This window comes from Oncorhynchus mykiss, chromosome 10 (assembly GCF_057628025.1).
Source record: "Oncorhynchus mykiss isolate SJ-2025 chromosome 10, ASM5762802v1, whole genome shotgun sequence".
Classification (NCBI taxonomy): Eukaryota; Metazoa; Chordata; class Actinopteri; order Salmoniformes; family Salmonidae; genus Oncorhynchus; species Oncorhynchus mykiss.
This window is the reverse complement of record NC_143031.1, coordinates 20,437,501-20,452,253: the sequence shown is the minus strand read 5'-3', so window position 1 is coordinate 20,452,253 and position 14,753 is coordinate 20,437,501. Positions and strand designations below refer to the sequence as shown.

At 42.7% G+C, this 14,753-nt stretch overlaps 1 protein-coding gene across 5 annotated transcripts in view; it reads right to left on the bottom strand.

Annotated features, from left to right (window-relative positions):
- The window catches only part of LOC110534862 (glutamate receptor 4), a 193,258-nt gene that overhangs the window by 19,540 nt on the left and 158,965 nt on the right, over positions 1-14,753 (bottom strand). For all 5 annotated transcript variants that reach the window (XR_005053597.2, XM_036989860.2, XM_090186096.1 and 2 more), the window contains exons 11-13: positions 13,477-13,850; positions 1,518-1,716; positions 659-906 (exon numbers count right to left, since the gene is read on the bottom strand). Coding sequence is in view for 4 of the 5 variants with exons in the window: in XM_036989860.2 (XP_036845755.2) it covers positions 659-906; positions 1,518-1,716; positions 13,477-13,850 (821 nt within the window). In the remaining variant the exon portion in view is untranslated. The remainder of the gene's footprint in view (positions 1-658; positions 907-1,517; positions 1,717-13,476; positions 13,851-14,753) is intronic.

Below are 14,753 nucleotides of genomic sequence, written 5' to 3'. Positions count from 1 at the left end.
GACCTAAGACAGGGAATTTTTACTAGGATTAAATGTCATGAATTGTGAAAAACTGAGTTTAAATGTATTTGGCTAAGGTGTATGTAAACATCCGACTTCAACTGTATATCCGACCATCTCATATGACATTCACTATGTCTACGTCCCAAATAGCACTCTTTTCCCTAATTAGTGCAGTTTGGTTCGCAACGTTCCGTTAACCTTGCCAAAATTCCCCAGGTTTTTCAGAAATCCCAGTTCGGGATATATTTCCGGATTCAGAGGGGAATAAGCAGAAAATCCAGGAATTTGGAGAAAGTTGCCAGTATTTTGCAACATTGGTCATAGTAATATATTAGAGTAATATTTGGACTTATCTAGGGCCTTTCAACACACTGTTCCAACTCCCACTGGCACACCAACACAAAGCAGCACAAACATTACCTGACACCGAAGTAGAGCTGCAACAAAAACAACTGTTGCCATGACTACATGCACACCAAACACAAATGTAAAAGCCACTACCTTAACCTTCATGATCACTATGCATGAAAAAAAAATCCAACCCAAATAAGTGTTACAAAAGCGTTATTATACATATTCAGGCAGCACGCCAGGGAAGGTGGAATAACATAACAACACGCACAGCTTGGACATATTGTTATACTACTCCACCCACCTTAACAGTGAACCCTTGGGGGTGGCCACTCCGTATCCTTTGGAGTCCAGGTTGCCGCCGACCTTCATGGTGTCGCAGGGTTTCCGTTGTTCTGTGTACTCGTTCATGGTTGACTCCAATAGGAAAGCGTACTTCCCTTTGCTCTTCCGCACACGTACAACCCCCTCCTGGGTGTTCTTGGTAAACACAGTCGGTTCGGCTGACTTCATGTAGCCCCACATCTTCTCGTATACCGCGATCTTTGACCGCTGTGGTTGGTTTGGGTCAGATCGGAGGAGGGGTGGAGGAAGAGTAGAGGTGGAGGAGGGTGGAGAGAGAGCATAGAGCAAACATAGCCACATAGAGAGGAGGACATGGAGGGTTAGTTAGTGTACTGTAAAGATTTACTGGTGGAGTGAATATTGACTGGAAACACTTACTGTAAAAACACACACTCCTCCCCCAGTGAATGATTATGCTTGAATTATGCGTGAACTGATCAGTATTGAGTAAAACACATGGTGTCGTGTGTGTGTGTGTGAGCTGATCTGTTCAATACTACGCACCCTATAACTTCATATTCCTACATACACAAAAAGCCTATGAAATACAGATGTAGGATCTTAATTTGATCACCCTGTTCCAGGAGAACTGGAAATGTAAAACTTGTAGTGTACTAGAGGTTTAAAGTTTTTGAAGTTTTTAATTTCCACTTTGATTTTCACTTTTTTTAAATGTCCATTAATTATAATCCACATAATAATTCACATTTCCCTGTTGCTGTAGGTAACTGCCTCAAATTAAGATCTTACATCTGTAGGACAAGGCTATAATATGATAAAACAGACACAGCTGGTGTCTAGTCCAGCACTATACTCACCCTGAAGAACTCTTTAGTGGAGCCGGAGTCTAGGGTACCGTAGGCGATGTCTGTCTGTTTAGCCAGGTCCTCAGCGCTCTCTATAGGCGACACCATCCTCTCTACTGTGAGGAAGGCAGCCAGGTTGGCCGTGTAGGAGGAGATGATGATGAGTGTGAAGAACCACCACACACCTCCCACAATACGCCCTGACAGAGACCTGGGGGAGATAGAGAGGAAGAGGAAGGAGAGGGGAGGAGGGAGAGGAGGAGAGGAGAGAGTGGACGGGGGAAGGAAGGAGGAGAGGAAGGAGAGGAATAAGGGAAGTGTGGAGGAGAGAATGAGAAGGAGGGGGAGTAACAAAAGAGTGAGCATGGTGAGGAAAAGAGAAGAGGAGAGTAGGGGGTGTGATAGACAGAAGAGTCCATCAAAAACACTAATTATTATGAATAATTACAAATCCACAAACTGTATTAAGAAGTGAGAGTGAGTTACAGACAAACGTATCAGTGACATGTGTGGTCTAGCAGTTAGAGCTGCTGACCCTGACACACGTATACATTCATTCAGGAAGTCTTTAGACTCCTCCCATTTGAGACGTTTTGTTACTTTACAGCCTCACTCTAAAATGGATTAAAGATAAGACCTTCCATTCAAAAGGTTGGGGTCACTTAGACATTTCCTTGTTTTTGAAAGAAAAGCACTTTTTTTTGCCCATTAAAATAACATCAAATTGATCAGAAATACAGTGTGGACATTGTTAATGTTGTAAATTACTATTGTAGCTGGAAACAGCTGATTTTAAATGGAACATCATCACTCCTGTGTTCCAATGGCACGTTGTGTTAGCTAATCCAAGTGTATCAATTTAAAAAGATAATTGATCATTAGAAAACTATTTTGCAATTATGTTAGCACAGCTGAAAAGTGTTGTCTGATTAAAGAAGTAATAAAACTGACCTTTAGACTAGTTGAGTATCTGGAGCATCAGCATTTGTGGGTTTGATTACATGCACAAAATGGCTAGAAACAAAGACCTTTCTTCTGAAACACGTCAGTCTATTCTTGTTCTGAGAAATGAAGGCTATTCCATGTGAGAAATTGCCAAGAAACTGAAGATCTCATACAACGCTGTGTACTACTCCCTTCACAGAACAGAGCAAACTGTCTCTAACCAGAATAGAAAGAGGAGTGGGAGTCCCCGGTGCACAACTGAGCAAGAGGACAAGTACATTAGAATGTCTAGTTTGACAAACAGACGCCTCACATGTCCTCAACTGGCAGATTCATTAAATAGTACCCGCAAAACACCAGTCTCAACGTCAACAGTGAAGAGGCGACTCGGGATGCTGGCCTTCTAAGCAGAGTTCCTCTGTTCAGTGTCTGTGTTCTTTTGCCCATCTTAAACTTTTCTTTTTATTGGCCAGTCTGAGATACGTCTTTTTCTTTGCATCTCTGCCTAGAAGGCCAGCTGTGGGGATGTTTTTCAGCGGCAAGGAGTGGGAGACTAGTCAGGCTTGAGGGTAAGATGAATGGATTGAGGGAAAGATGAACGGAGCTAAGTACCTGCTCCAGAGCACATCCAACCTGACAGAGCTTGAGAGGATCTGCAGAGAAGAATCAGAGAAACTCCCCAAATACAGGTGTGTCAAGCTTTTAGCCTAGAAGACTCAAGGCTGTAATTGCTGCCAAAGGTGCTTCAACAAAGTACTGAGTAAAGGGTCTGAATACTTATGTAAATGTGATATTTCTTTGGATAAAAAAAAAAAAACTCTTTAGTTTGTCATTATGGAGTATTGTGTGTAGATTTATGAGGGAACATTTTTTTTAACTCGATTTTAGAATAAGGCTGTAACGTAACAAACTGTGGAAAAAGTGAAGTGGCCTGAATACATCTGAAAGTCGGAATGGGTTCAAATCCGGTCTACTGCCCTTCTGACTCGCAATCTCACCTACTTTTCCTGTCTCCCCTTCACTATCCTTTCTCAACAAATAAACCCCCCCCCCCAATAATAATAACTTGTGCCAATAGGTAATTTGGGAACAGAGTGCTATTCTGCCAACCTACCACAGGGGGGAGCTCTAAGAGCACACTGACTTCACAACACCATCCAGCCCATATTCAGATCCACCTTAAGGCAAAGTGGCTCATTAAAACCCACTGCGCTTCGGTGTCAATCTCTTTCTTTCTTTCTTTCTTTCTTTCTTTCTTTCAATGTTTATTGGTGAGATGAAAAGAGCTGGCAGTGCTTTGGAGAGCGACCGACGACGTCACACAGCGCTCCCTCCGTTCAGCTCTGTTTTTGTCTTGTTTGTTGGCTCAAGGGAGACAGATAAGCCGACTCTCAAGCGAGCGGGGGGAAGGTTGTGAGGAGAGTCAAACATAATGGTGCATTGGAGTTAACAAACAATGTTCTCTCTCCACCTTCGGTACAAACCAAACATAGAGAGAAGCTCTATGAAAACCCCTTCAGTTCCTGTTGTTTTGTCAAACTCAGCATTTCACACCATTTCACAAGTCGATGCCGACCTGAAACAAGCCTTTTCATGATTCACATTACCGTGCAGACCTGAACCGACCCAAACCGTACACTGCTGAACTGGCAAGGTTATTTCATTTTTTCTTTTCTCATGGCCCTTTCTTTCCAGCACACAGTGACTATGGTAGATGTGCACCCAGGCCAGTGCAGTACAGCTCTGCTCAGTAATGTGAAAAGGGTGTAAGAAGGGACTTTCTGAAAATATTCCACATCACCGACCCGTTCCCCTTATTGCACACTGTGTCCCCTCTAGTCTTGTCCCTAGAACATGCCACCAACCTCTCTCTCACACACACACACACACACACCCACACACACACCCTGTGTCACATTGGGGCTGTGCTTGTGCCCAACATATAGCAAAGATCTCACCAAACAAGAGCCGCAGCAGCAAAGCATGTACACTAAATGCTATGCTGTAGAATACATTACTATGCCCTCTTTTAACTCTGGATTTGAGTACAGATTACTCTCTCTCTCTCTCTCTCTCTCTCTCTCTCTCTCTCTCTCTCTCTCTCTCTCTCTCTCTCTCTCTCTCTCTCTCTCTCTCTCTCTCTCTCTCTCTCTCTCTCTCTCTCTCTCTCTCTCTCTCTCTCTCTCTCTCTCTCTCTCTCTCTCTCTCTCTCTCTCTCTCTCTCTCTCTCTCTCTCTCTCTCTCTCTCTCTCTCTCTCTCTCTCTCTCTCTCTCTCTCTCTCTCTCTCTCTCTCTCTCTCTCTCTCTCTCTCTCTCTCTCTCTCTCTCTCTCTCTCACCCTTTCGAGTAGCCAGCAGCTGTGACTAAGGACAGACAGTTAGCCAGGGGGCTCCCTCTTTCCAGTCTGTGTTGATCCGAGGTGACTCTAGTGACTTTCATCCATGTTGACAGATTGGCATACCCTGATGGTCCATGGCCAACTGGGGGAAGGAAGGGGGGGAGGAGGAGGTTGTTATCTGGGGAGGGATCATCGCTGCCATACGGTTGCCCCTATGGGATGGGGAATGGTATAGTCTGACCCTGGGTTTAGCATGTTACATGGGTGACGGGAGCGAGACAGCCGTGTTACAAGGGGAGACGAGACTGGGAACGTCAATGGGGAATGTGATTGTGTCTGCGATTGTGTGTGTGCATGCATGAGTATCTGCGGGCCCTGGTCAAAAGTATTGCACTATGGAATTGGATACCATTTCAGATGCAGCCCTAACTGCCTTTGGAGTGGGGACTCGAGTGGGGACTTGTCCAATGTATCCCAGTGTATTGAGTCACTCAGTGAAGCAGAGATAGACTAGCTGCTGCTGGCTGCTGCTGCTTTGGCCAGTCCGAGCGGCCTGCCTCACTGTAATCAGGTTGGTTCAGCCTCACACAGACAAACGATTAGCAGTGGAGCCTGTGGAGCCCAGACGTGTCCATCATGCTACACCAGAGACCCAGCGCAACCTACATATTGAAGTGGTGACACATACCCACACATACTGTACACACACACACACACAAGCCTGTTGCTGAAACATACATACTGTATGGAGGTATAGAGGTTCTAGTTTTGCTAAGGGTCAAAATGCCCCAGCCCCCCCACTGACCATGCACACACACACTATTAGAGACACACACACTTGAATTCCTACAAAACTGTCACTGCAACATCTCTCTCAGCCAAGTGAATGAGATGATGGGACGTCTCCGGTGTTAGCCACAGAGAGATGTGTGTGTGTGTGACTCACCATGCACATACTTTCATTATTTGATGTCTGCATGAGTGTGTTTGTGGACAGGTAATCAGGATCACAGCATCTGATGTACAATATTACATAATAGCAGAGATATACTGTATAAAGAGTAAATTAGGAGAGAGAGGGAAGAGATATATATATATCTAGAGAGAGAGAAAGAGAGAGAGTGAGAGAGAGAAAGAGAGGAGAGCCACATAAGGTTGACCTTGAGAAGAGCCTAAATAAATGACGAGGTGTTGTCCGTTCCCAGCATGATACGCCCCCAGGCTAGCCACTATTGCTTTAGTTATTCATGCTATTCCCCTCTCCCTCTCCTCCTCTCCCCACTTCCCTCCCTCCATCTCTCCATTGCTACCCTGATGAAGAGTGAAAACACCTGAAAATCCTGGAAATCTATTTGACCCTACATGAGCCTGTACAAATTCACACTCTCTCACACTCTCTCAAGCCAAAATGATATTCATATAAATGGTAGGGCAGACCGAAGCAATCAGCACTGACCAAACAGGCCAAACTTATCGCACCTGCTCAATTAGACCAGACTAGAGTAAGGCAGCATAGCCAACACAGGTCAAGGTTGAGTCAGGTTGTTGTAAAATGTAATGACTTACAGTACCTGGCTGAATATTTTTGGGACAAAAAAAGCCGCCAAAACTTACAAGAACATTTGTTACAGAAGGTACCACACTTGCAACCCCCCCCCCCCCCCCCCCCCCCCCCCCCCCCTCCAACAAAATAAAAATTGCATTATTTTTTATATCTAGTTAAAAGTTGACATGGCAACATATTAGCTACGCTAGAATGTTTGGTTGCTTTAATGGCATCCAAAAATATGTCTGAATATTATTATGATAGTCTAAATTATGTAGTATTATCTGTCTAGTATCCTGAGTCAAAAACAGTGTCATGCGTGGCAAATGGCATCCTATCCCCCATATAGGGCACTACTTTGGACCAGGGACCATATGACTCAATATACACTATACAAAGCGATACAGAACTATACAGTATACACTATACAGAACTACACAGGGAATAGGCTGCCATTTGTTACACTAAACTGGGATTTGTTCTCAATTAGGGTGCTCCCATGTCACCACTTCAATCACACACACTCTCCTCTCTCCCTCCCGTTGCCATGGAGATCTGGCGTTACTGCCAGAGACAAGCACACAGGGATATTAGTTACTGCCTTAATTATTATGGGGTGCCTTGGGGAAACGTGTGTTTGTATGTCTTTCCCTCTCTCTTTCGCTCTCTCTCTCTCCCTGTGTGGGTATCTGAGGATCAGGATTAACCTTCATTAAAGTAAAGGATGGAACATCAGTAGCGGATAACCTTTAGACCTGTCAATCATCTCACCACTGGGTCTTCATCTCCCATTGGATTGTGTACATATGTAGGATCTTATTTTGACATATATTGTCACAGCAAAATAATCCTGCAGCAAGAGGATTTGATCATTTAGTCCATATTGCTTGATCGATGGTTAGGCTATTAGCTGGCCAAAGTAGGCAACATGAAAAGTGCAATACACTCGGAAAGTATTCCCACATTTTGTTACGTTACAGCCTTATTCTAAAATGGATTAAATACATTTTTTCCTCATCAATCTACACCCTACAATGACAAAGCGAAAAACGTTTTTTAGAAATGTTTGCAAATGTATTCGAAATAGAAACAGAAATACCTTATTTACATAAACATTCAAACCCTTCGATGTGAGACTTGACATTGAGCTCAGGTGCATCCTGTTTCCATTGATCATCCTTGAAATGTTTCTACAACTAGATTGTAGTCCACCTGTGGTAAACTCAATTGATTGGACATTATTTGGAAAGGCACACACCTGTCTATATAAGGTCCCATAGTTGACGGTGCATGTCAGAGCAAAAACCAAGCCTAGGGTTTTCCTCTAGGATTTTGCCTGTACTTAGCTCTATTACGTTTTTTTTTTATCCTAACAAACTCCCTAGTCCTTGCCGATGACAAGCATATGCATAACATGATGCAGCCACCAACATACTTCAAAAATGTGAAGAGTGGTACTCAGTGATGTGTTGTGTTGGATTCTTCCTAAACATAAAGCTTTGTATTCAGGACATAAAGTGAAATTCTTTGCCACATTTTTGCAGTTTTACTTTAGTGCCTTGTTGCAAACAGGATGCATGTTTTGAAAAAAAAAATTCTGTATATGTTTCCTTCTTTTCACTGCCATTTAGATCAACAACACTATAACATTGTTGATCTATCCTCAGTTTTCTCCTATCACAGCCATTAAACTTTGTATCTGTTTTAAAGTCACCATTGGCCTCATGGTGAAATACCTGAGCGGTTTCCTTCCTCTCCGGCAACTGAGTTAGGAAAGAAGCCTGTGTCTTTGTAGCGACTGGGTTTATTCATACACCATGCAAAGTGTAATTAAAATCCTTAAGTCTATTGAAGCAACAATGCTTCATTCTAATGAACATAATTAAAAATCCTAATCAAAATCCGTCAATTTAAGCTAGAGATATGTTTTGTTTGAATGGGCTATGTCTTAATCCACCACATCTGCCTACAGTATGTCGCCCTTCCACATCTGCCTACAGTATGTCGCCCTTCCACATCTGCCTACAGTATGTCGCCCTTCCACATCTGCCTACAGTATGTCGCCCTTCCACATCTGCCTACAGTATGTCGCCCTTCCACATCTGCCTACAGTATGTCGCCTTTCCACATCTGCCTACAGTATGTCGCCCTTCCACATCTGCCTACAGTATGTCGCCCTTCCACATCTGCCTACAGTATGTCGCCCTTCCACATCTGCCTACAGTATGTCGCCCTTCCACATCTGCCTACAGTATGTCGCCCTTCCACATCTGCCTACAGTATGTCGCCCTTCCACATCTGCCTACAGTATGTCGCCCTTCCACATCTGCCTACAGTATGTCGCCCTTCCACATCTGCCTACAGTATGTCGCCCTTCCACATCTGCCTACAGTATGTCGCCCTTCCACATCTGCCTACAGTATGTCGCCTTTCCACATCTGCCTACAGTATGTCGCCCTTCCACATCTGCCTACAGTATGTCGCCTTTCCACATCTGAAGGTGAAAAGTGGCAGAGCTACAATGCTGTTTATCAGACCAGGAAACATCCCAAAAATCGGTCTTCTCACGAAAATGTATGTACGGTTTAGCCTAAAATCTCACTGTTCTCGGTTTTGCTCCACGACCCCCACAAGTGTCACGGGTCTCATCTGAAGGTAACCAATACAAAAATACGGGGTTACATATGTGTCCAAAAAATATATACAGTATATATTTCCCAAGCTTCAAAACCTTACATTCTTTTACTCTCTTATTTTTCCATTTTTTAATGTGTTATTCGATGTGTTTCAATCGGCTATAGTATTTAAGGTCAACTTCAATATTTGATCAAAACATTTTTCAATATATATTTTTTTATACCTAAAGGGGTACTAAAATTCAAAATCAAATAGCTAAATTCTATGAACATCTAAAAACAATTCCACGTGTTAGCTTGGTAGATTCCCTTCACCATGCTCAAAGGGATATGCAATGTTTGTTAAGCTCATTTTAACTGCTGAACTTATTTAGGCTTGCCATAACAAAGGGGTTGAATACTTATTGACTCAAGACATTTCAGATTTTCATTTTTAATGAATCTGTAAAGAATTTGAAAACATAATTCCACTTTAACATTATGGGGTGTTGTGTGTTGGCCAGTGACACAAAATATATATTTAATCCATTTGAAATGCAGGCTGTAACATAACAAAATGTGGAAAAAGTCAATTGGTGTGAATGTTTTCTGAAGGCTCTGTATATGCCTCGCACGTACGCAAGCTTCCTTTCCTTATCACTGCAGATGAGTGGTGTGCCATAGTCCTAAACACTAAAACTGTGCCCTTGGCATTCCCTCATTTTCTCCACACTCCCAAAGTCCCCTAATCCCTCGGTGGAGGGGATTTGCATGTCCCCTTGTCAGGGTAAACTTCAGTCGACCCCCTCCGTAGTGAACTTTTGGTGACAGATTGGGACAGGGCCTGTGGGATTACTGCAACTTTATCTGTGATAGGTGTGGGACAGACAGACAGACAGACACAGTAGTCTGGCCACACTGTGGAGAGACATAAGGACAACATGTAGACGAAATGTAGAGTTTCAATAGTAAACACTGACTAAACGACTAAACTGTAGCAGTAATAAAATTCCAGAAAAATTCCCAGAAATTCCCATGTTTTCCAGAAATCGCAGATGGAGGATTCCCATTTGGATTATTACTTGTCCTGCGTATTCCCTCTTGATTGCGAGAATCCCAAACGGGGATTTCTGGAAAACTTTTAGGAACGTTACCAGAATTATATACAGTATGTTGTGGATGAGGATCCCTTCTCATGGGAAATAAGTTAACTTAAGTGGACGACTTAAAATGAAGTGGACTTAAGTCAAAATCATAGGCCCACTATAGCTCCCTCAAGATAGAGGTGCTATAGAACGTTATAGGATGCTACGTAACGGGCGCTATCATTTCGACGGTGCTCTTGTCTAATGTACCTTAGTGTTCTCCATCTTGTGTATGCCTCTGCTCTGGTCCTGTGTAGGAGGGCTGAAAAATACAGGCTGGTTTTGGTCCCTCTCCATTTTACACCATTCTTAATCTTAAATCTTAGAGGAACTGAAGATATCCATAGGAACCATTAAAGACTACAAGAGCTTAAACTTAAACTCAGCGATATGACGTGACCACGAGCAGCAGTAAAGATAATGCAGGGGAGATCAACCTTTTGCTTTCAGCTGTCGTTGTGTGTTTTGCGGAAGTCACCATAACTGCTGTTGTAATGCTAACTTCATATCGCTGAGTTTAAAATAACTCTAAGGATCATAAAGCTGACCTGGGACCTATTTGAAGGTATGTCAAATACGTCCCTCAAGTCATTTTAAATATTCAACTGTGCTTGATTTAGTGTTCTCTGTATCATAGAGCAAATATAGTCCCAAAAGTGCAAACTCCAAACTAGACCAAGCACACCTCAAATACGTTTAAGTATTTGACACAGGATATTATCTAGGAAATTTGACCCAGGTCTGTCATGAAATTGCTATGAATATAACTACACAAATCCTAAAGATCTTCATCACGACTACAGAACAGCAGGCAGATGCTCTGTGAGTGGGCAGAAAGGTGTGTCTCAGACAGGAAGCTTGACCCGGAAGCAATGACACCCAACACTGGCTGGTTACTGAATATTTTTTGGTGGTTCATGATCGGACGAGAGGTAGGTAATAGTAAGTAATTGATGATATACCCTTTGACCTCTCATGCCTGTTGAACGCAGAACTACAGTGTATGAAACACATCAGAGACAATGGGACAGCAGTCCAATTTCTTTCTAAACAGACAGATCACAATGCACGCACAAACACACAAACACACACACGTACACACCAAAGCACAGCAGACAGTGGCTAAACTAGAAACTGGAAGCAGAGACGAGACATTCTTATTACAAACTACAGGCCAATGATATTTACAGTGGCCAGAAAAAGTATGTGAACCCTTTGGAATTATCTGGATTTCTGCATAAATTGGTCATAAAATTAGATCTGGTCTTCATCTAAGTCACATCAACAGTCAAACCCAGTCTGTTTAAACTAATAACACACAAATTAATGTATTTTTCTTGTATATATTGAATACATAATTTAAACATTCACAGTGTAGGTTGGAAAAAGTATGTGAACCCCTAGGCTAATGACTTCTCCAAAAGCTAATTGGAGTCAGGAGTCAGCTAACCTGGAGTACAATAATTGAGACGAGATTAGAGATGTTGGTTAGAGCTGCCCTGCCCTTTCCAGCTTTATGCAAGTCAACAATTCTTAATCTTGAGTCTTCTGAGATCTCTTTTGTTCGAGGCATGGTTCACATCAGGCAATGCTTCTTGTGAATAGCAAACTCAAATTTTGTGAGTGTTTATATAGGGTCACAAAAGTATCTCTAAAAGCCTTGATATTCATCAGTCCATGGTAAGACAAATTATCTATAAATGGAGAAAGTTCAGCAATGATGCTACTCTCCCTAGGAGTGGTAGGCGTGGCTGTCCTGCAAAGATAACTGCAAGAGCACAACGCAGAATGCTCAATGAGGTTAAGAAGAATCTTAGAGTGTCAGCTAAGGACTTAATTAAAGAAATCTCTGGAACACGCTAACATCTCTGTTGACGAGTCTACGATACGTAAAACACTAAACAAGAATGGTGTTTATGGGAGGACACCATGGAAGAAGCCACTGCTGTCCAAAAAAAAACATTGCTGCACAACTGAAGTTCGCAAAAGAGCATCTGGATGTTCCACAGCGCTACTGGCAAAATATTCTGTGGACAGATGAAACTAAAGTTGAGTTGTTTGGAAGGAAGGAACACACTATGTGTGGAGAAAAAAAGGCACAGCACACCAACATCAAAACCTCATCCCAAGTGTAAAGTATGGTGGAGGGAGCATCATGGTTTGGGGCTGCTTTGCTGCCTCAGGCCCTGGACAGCTTGCTATCACTGATGGTAAAAAAATCCCAAGTTTATCAAGACATTTTGCAGGAGAATGTAAGGCTATCTTTGAATTGAAGCTCAAAATAAGTTGAGTGATGCAACAGGACAACGACCCAAAACACAGAAGTAAATCAACAACAGAATGGCTTCAACAGAAGAAAACACGCCTTCTGGAGTGGAGTAGTCAGAGTCCTGACCTCAACCCGATTGAGATGCTGTGGCATGACCTCAAGAGAATGATTCACACCAGGCATCCCAAGAATATTGCTGAACTGAAACAGTTTTGTAAAGAGGAATGGTCCAAAATTCCTCCTGACCGTTGTGCAGGTCTGCTCCTCAACTACAGAAAAAGTTTGGCTGTCAAACGTAGGGTCAACCAGTTATTAAAACCAAGGGTTCACATACTTTTTCCACCCTGCACTGTGAATGTTTACACAGTGTGTTCAATAAAGAAATGAACACGTATAACTGTTTGTGTGTTATTAGTTAAAGCAGACTGTGTTTGTCTATTGTTTTGACTTAGATGAAGATCAGATCAAATTGTATGACCAATGTATGTAGAAGTCCAGGTAATTCCAAAGGGTTCACATACATTTTCTTGCCACTGTAGCTATTTTCACATTTGTGATATAAAGCGACAATTTTGGCATGAATACTAAGGAGACAAAAAAACTATGGTGCAAATGTAAATTCTACAGAGTGGCATAACTATGGTTGTTCTGCAACAGACAGTGAAGAGACTCATAGTTAGCCAGCGAATGAAACATGTATACTGTATGAGCCATAGAATCCCGAGGCAGCTGTTATCAATGGCAACCAGCCTTTAATACTCAACACAATAAAGAAAGGGACATTGTGGGGACATTTGGATGTAATGTAGTACTATGTGTTTAATTTATGTGTATATATCGCTAACCTAAGAGATGTTTGGATATAGTCTAGTACTATGTGTGTAATGTCATACTGTGTGTGTAATGTAGTACTATGTGTGTAATGTAGTACTATGTGTGTAATGTAGTAGTACTATGTGTGTAATGGAGTAGTAGTAGTGACATATTTATCTCTCAGCTGGCCAAGGTATAATATTTCAGAATATATTGCTGTAGTAGTACGTGTGTACTGTAGTAGTATGTGTGTACTGTAGTATATCATGCAGTCTTAGTAGTAATGCATCTATCTCTCACCTCGGGGAGATGTCACATCCCTGCTGCATGAAGGCACCCAGGGAGAACCAGAGGGAGTTGAAGATGCCAAACTCGTTGGGGGGCTGGTCGCTGGGCGGACCGTCGGTACCCTCTTCGGGCTCCTCGGTGTGCCACTCGTACGGGCTGAAACGGCTGACCAGGAAGAGCACCACGCTTACGCCGATGTAGGCGAACACAATGCACATCCAGATCTCGTAGGCCAGCGGGTCCAGGAAGGAGAACACCCCAGGTTTGGACTTCTGGGGCTTCTTGATCATGATGGAGATGCCCAGCGACATGAAGGGCTTGGAGAAGTCGATCACCTCCTCCCGGACCAGCGTGATTGTCAATGGGGCCACAGCGATTTCCGCTTTCTGCGTGTGGGCGGCGGGAGAGAAGGAAAGAAGGAAGGGAAATAGCGGAAGTAGTTAACATTTCGACTGGACAGTCATCTAAGCTCCTAATAAAACTGTGGACAAACGGTAGACAACAGTAGACAGTATCTGTGTTTTGTTCTCTTTCCACCTTATTCAGCACTGTCAACTTCACACACTACAGTGAGTGAGTGTGAGCCTGAGGCGAGCCCATATCCAAATGTATTGTACTAAAGATGAATTGTTCCCAAAGGGACATACATGTAGTGTACATACAAGATCAGCTACAGTATGTCAGAGCCAGAAAAGCCAGGGGCTGTATGTATCAAGTATCTCAGAGCAGGAGTGCTGATCTAGGATCAGGTCCCTCCTGTCCATGTAATATTATCTAAAAGGCAAAACTGATAATAAAAAGAAAACCATACTGAGTCGCTTGATGGAAACGGCCCGAGAACTGTCTTCTTAGTCAACCATGTCTATCATTCACACATCTGTCTATCCTCCTATCTGACACAATCACTAAGTACACAAATCACAAACAACAACAACAACCACCAGTATTTTCTCCACATCCTGCCTTTTTTCATTTCATTTTGCCACTTTGCCACTTTTTCTGATTGAACACATCTTACAATGTTTCGAATAGAAAAAGACGGGCAGTAGCTCTAATCCTAGCGGCTTAATTCGAAAGGCCGCGGATCTGAAGGGAATCAAATAACGCCGTTGGAGAAATATGCGTACTACACAAGACGGAAAAATTTAACACAGGATACATGTATTGCTTCTTTGCGGCAAATCCACAAACCAGATTATTGTTAGTGATTTAGCAACACATCCGACCTTTCCTGCCTGGACATCTGCAGTGGGGAATTTGGGATTTATCCGCAAATAAATTATATATTT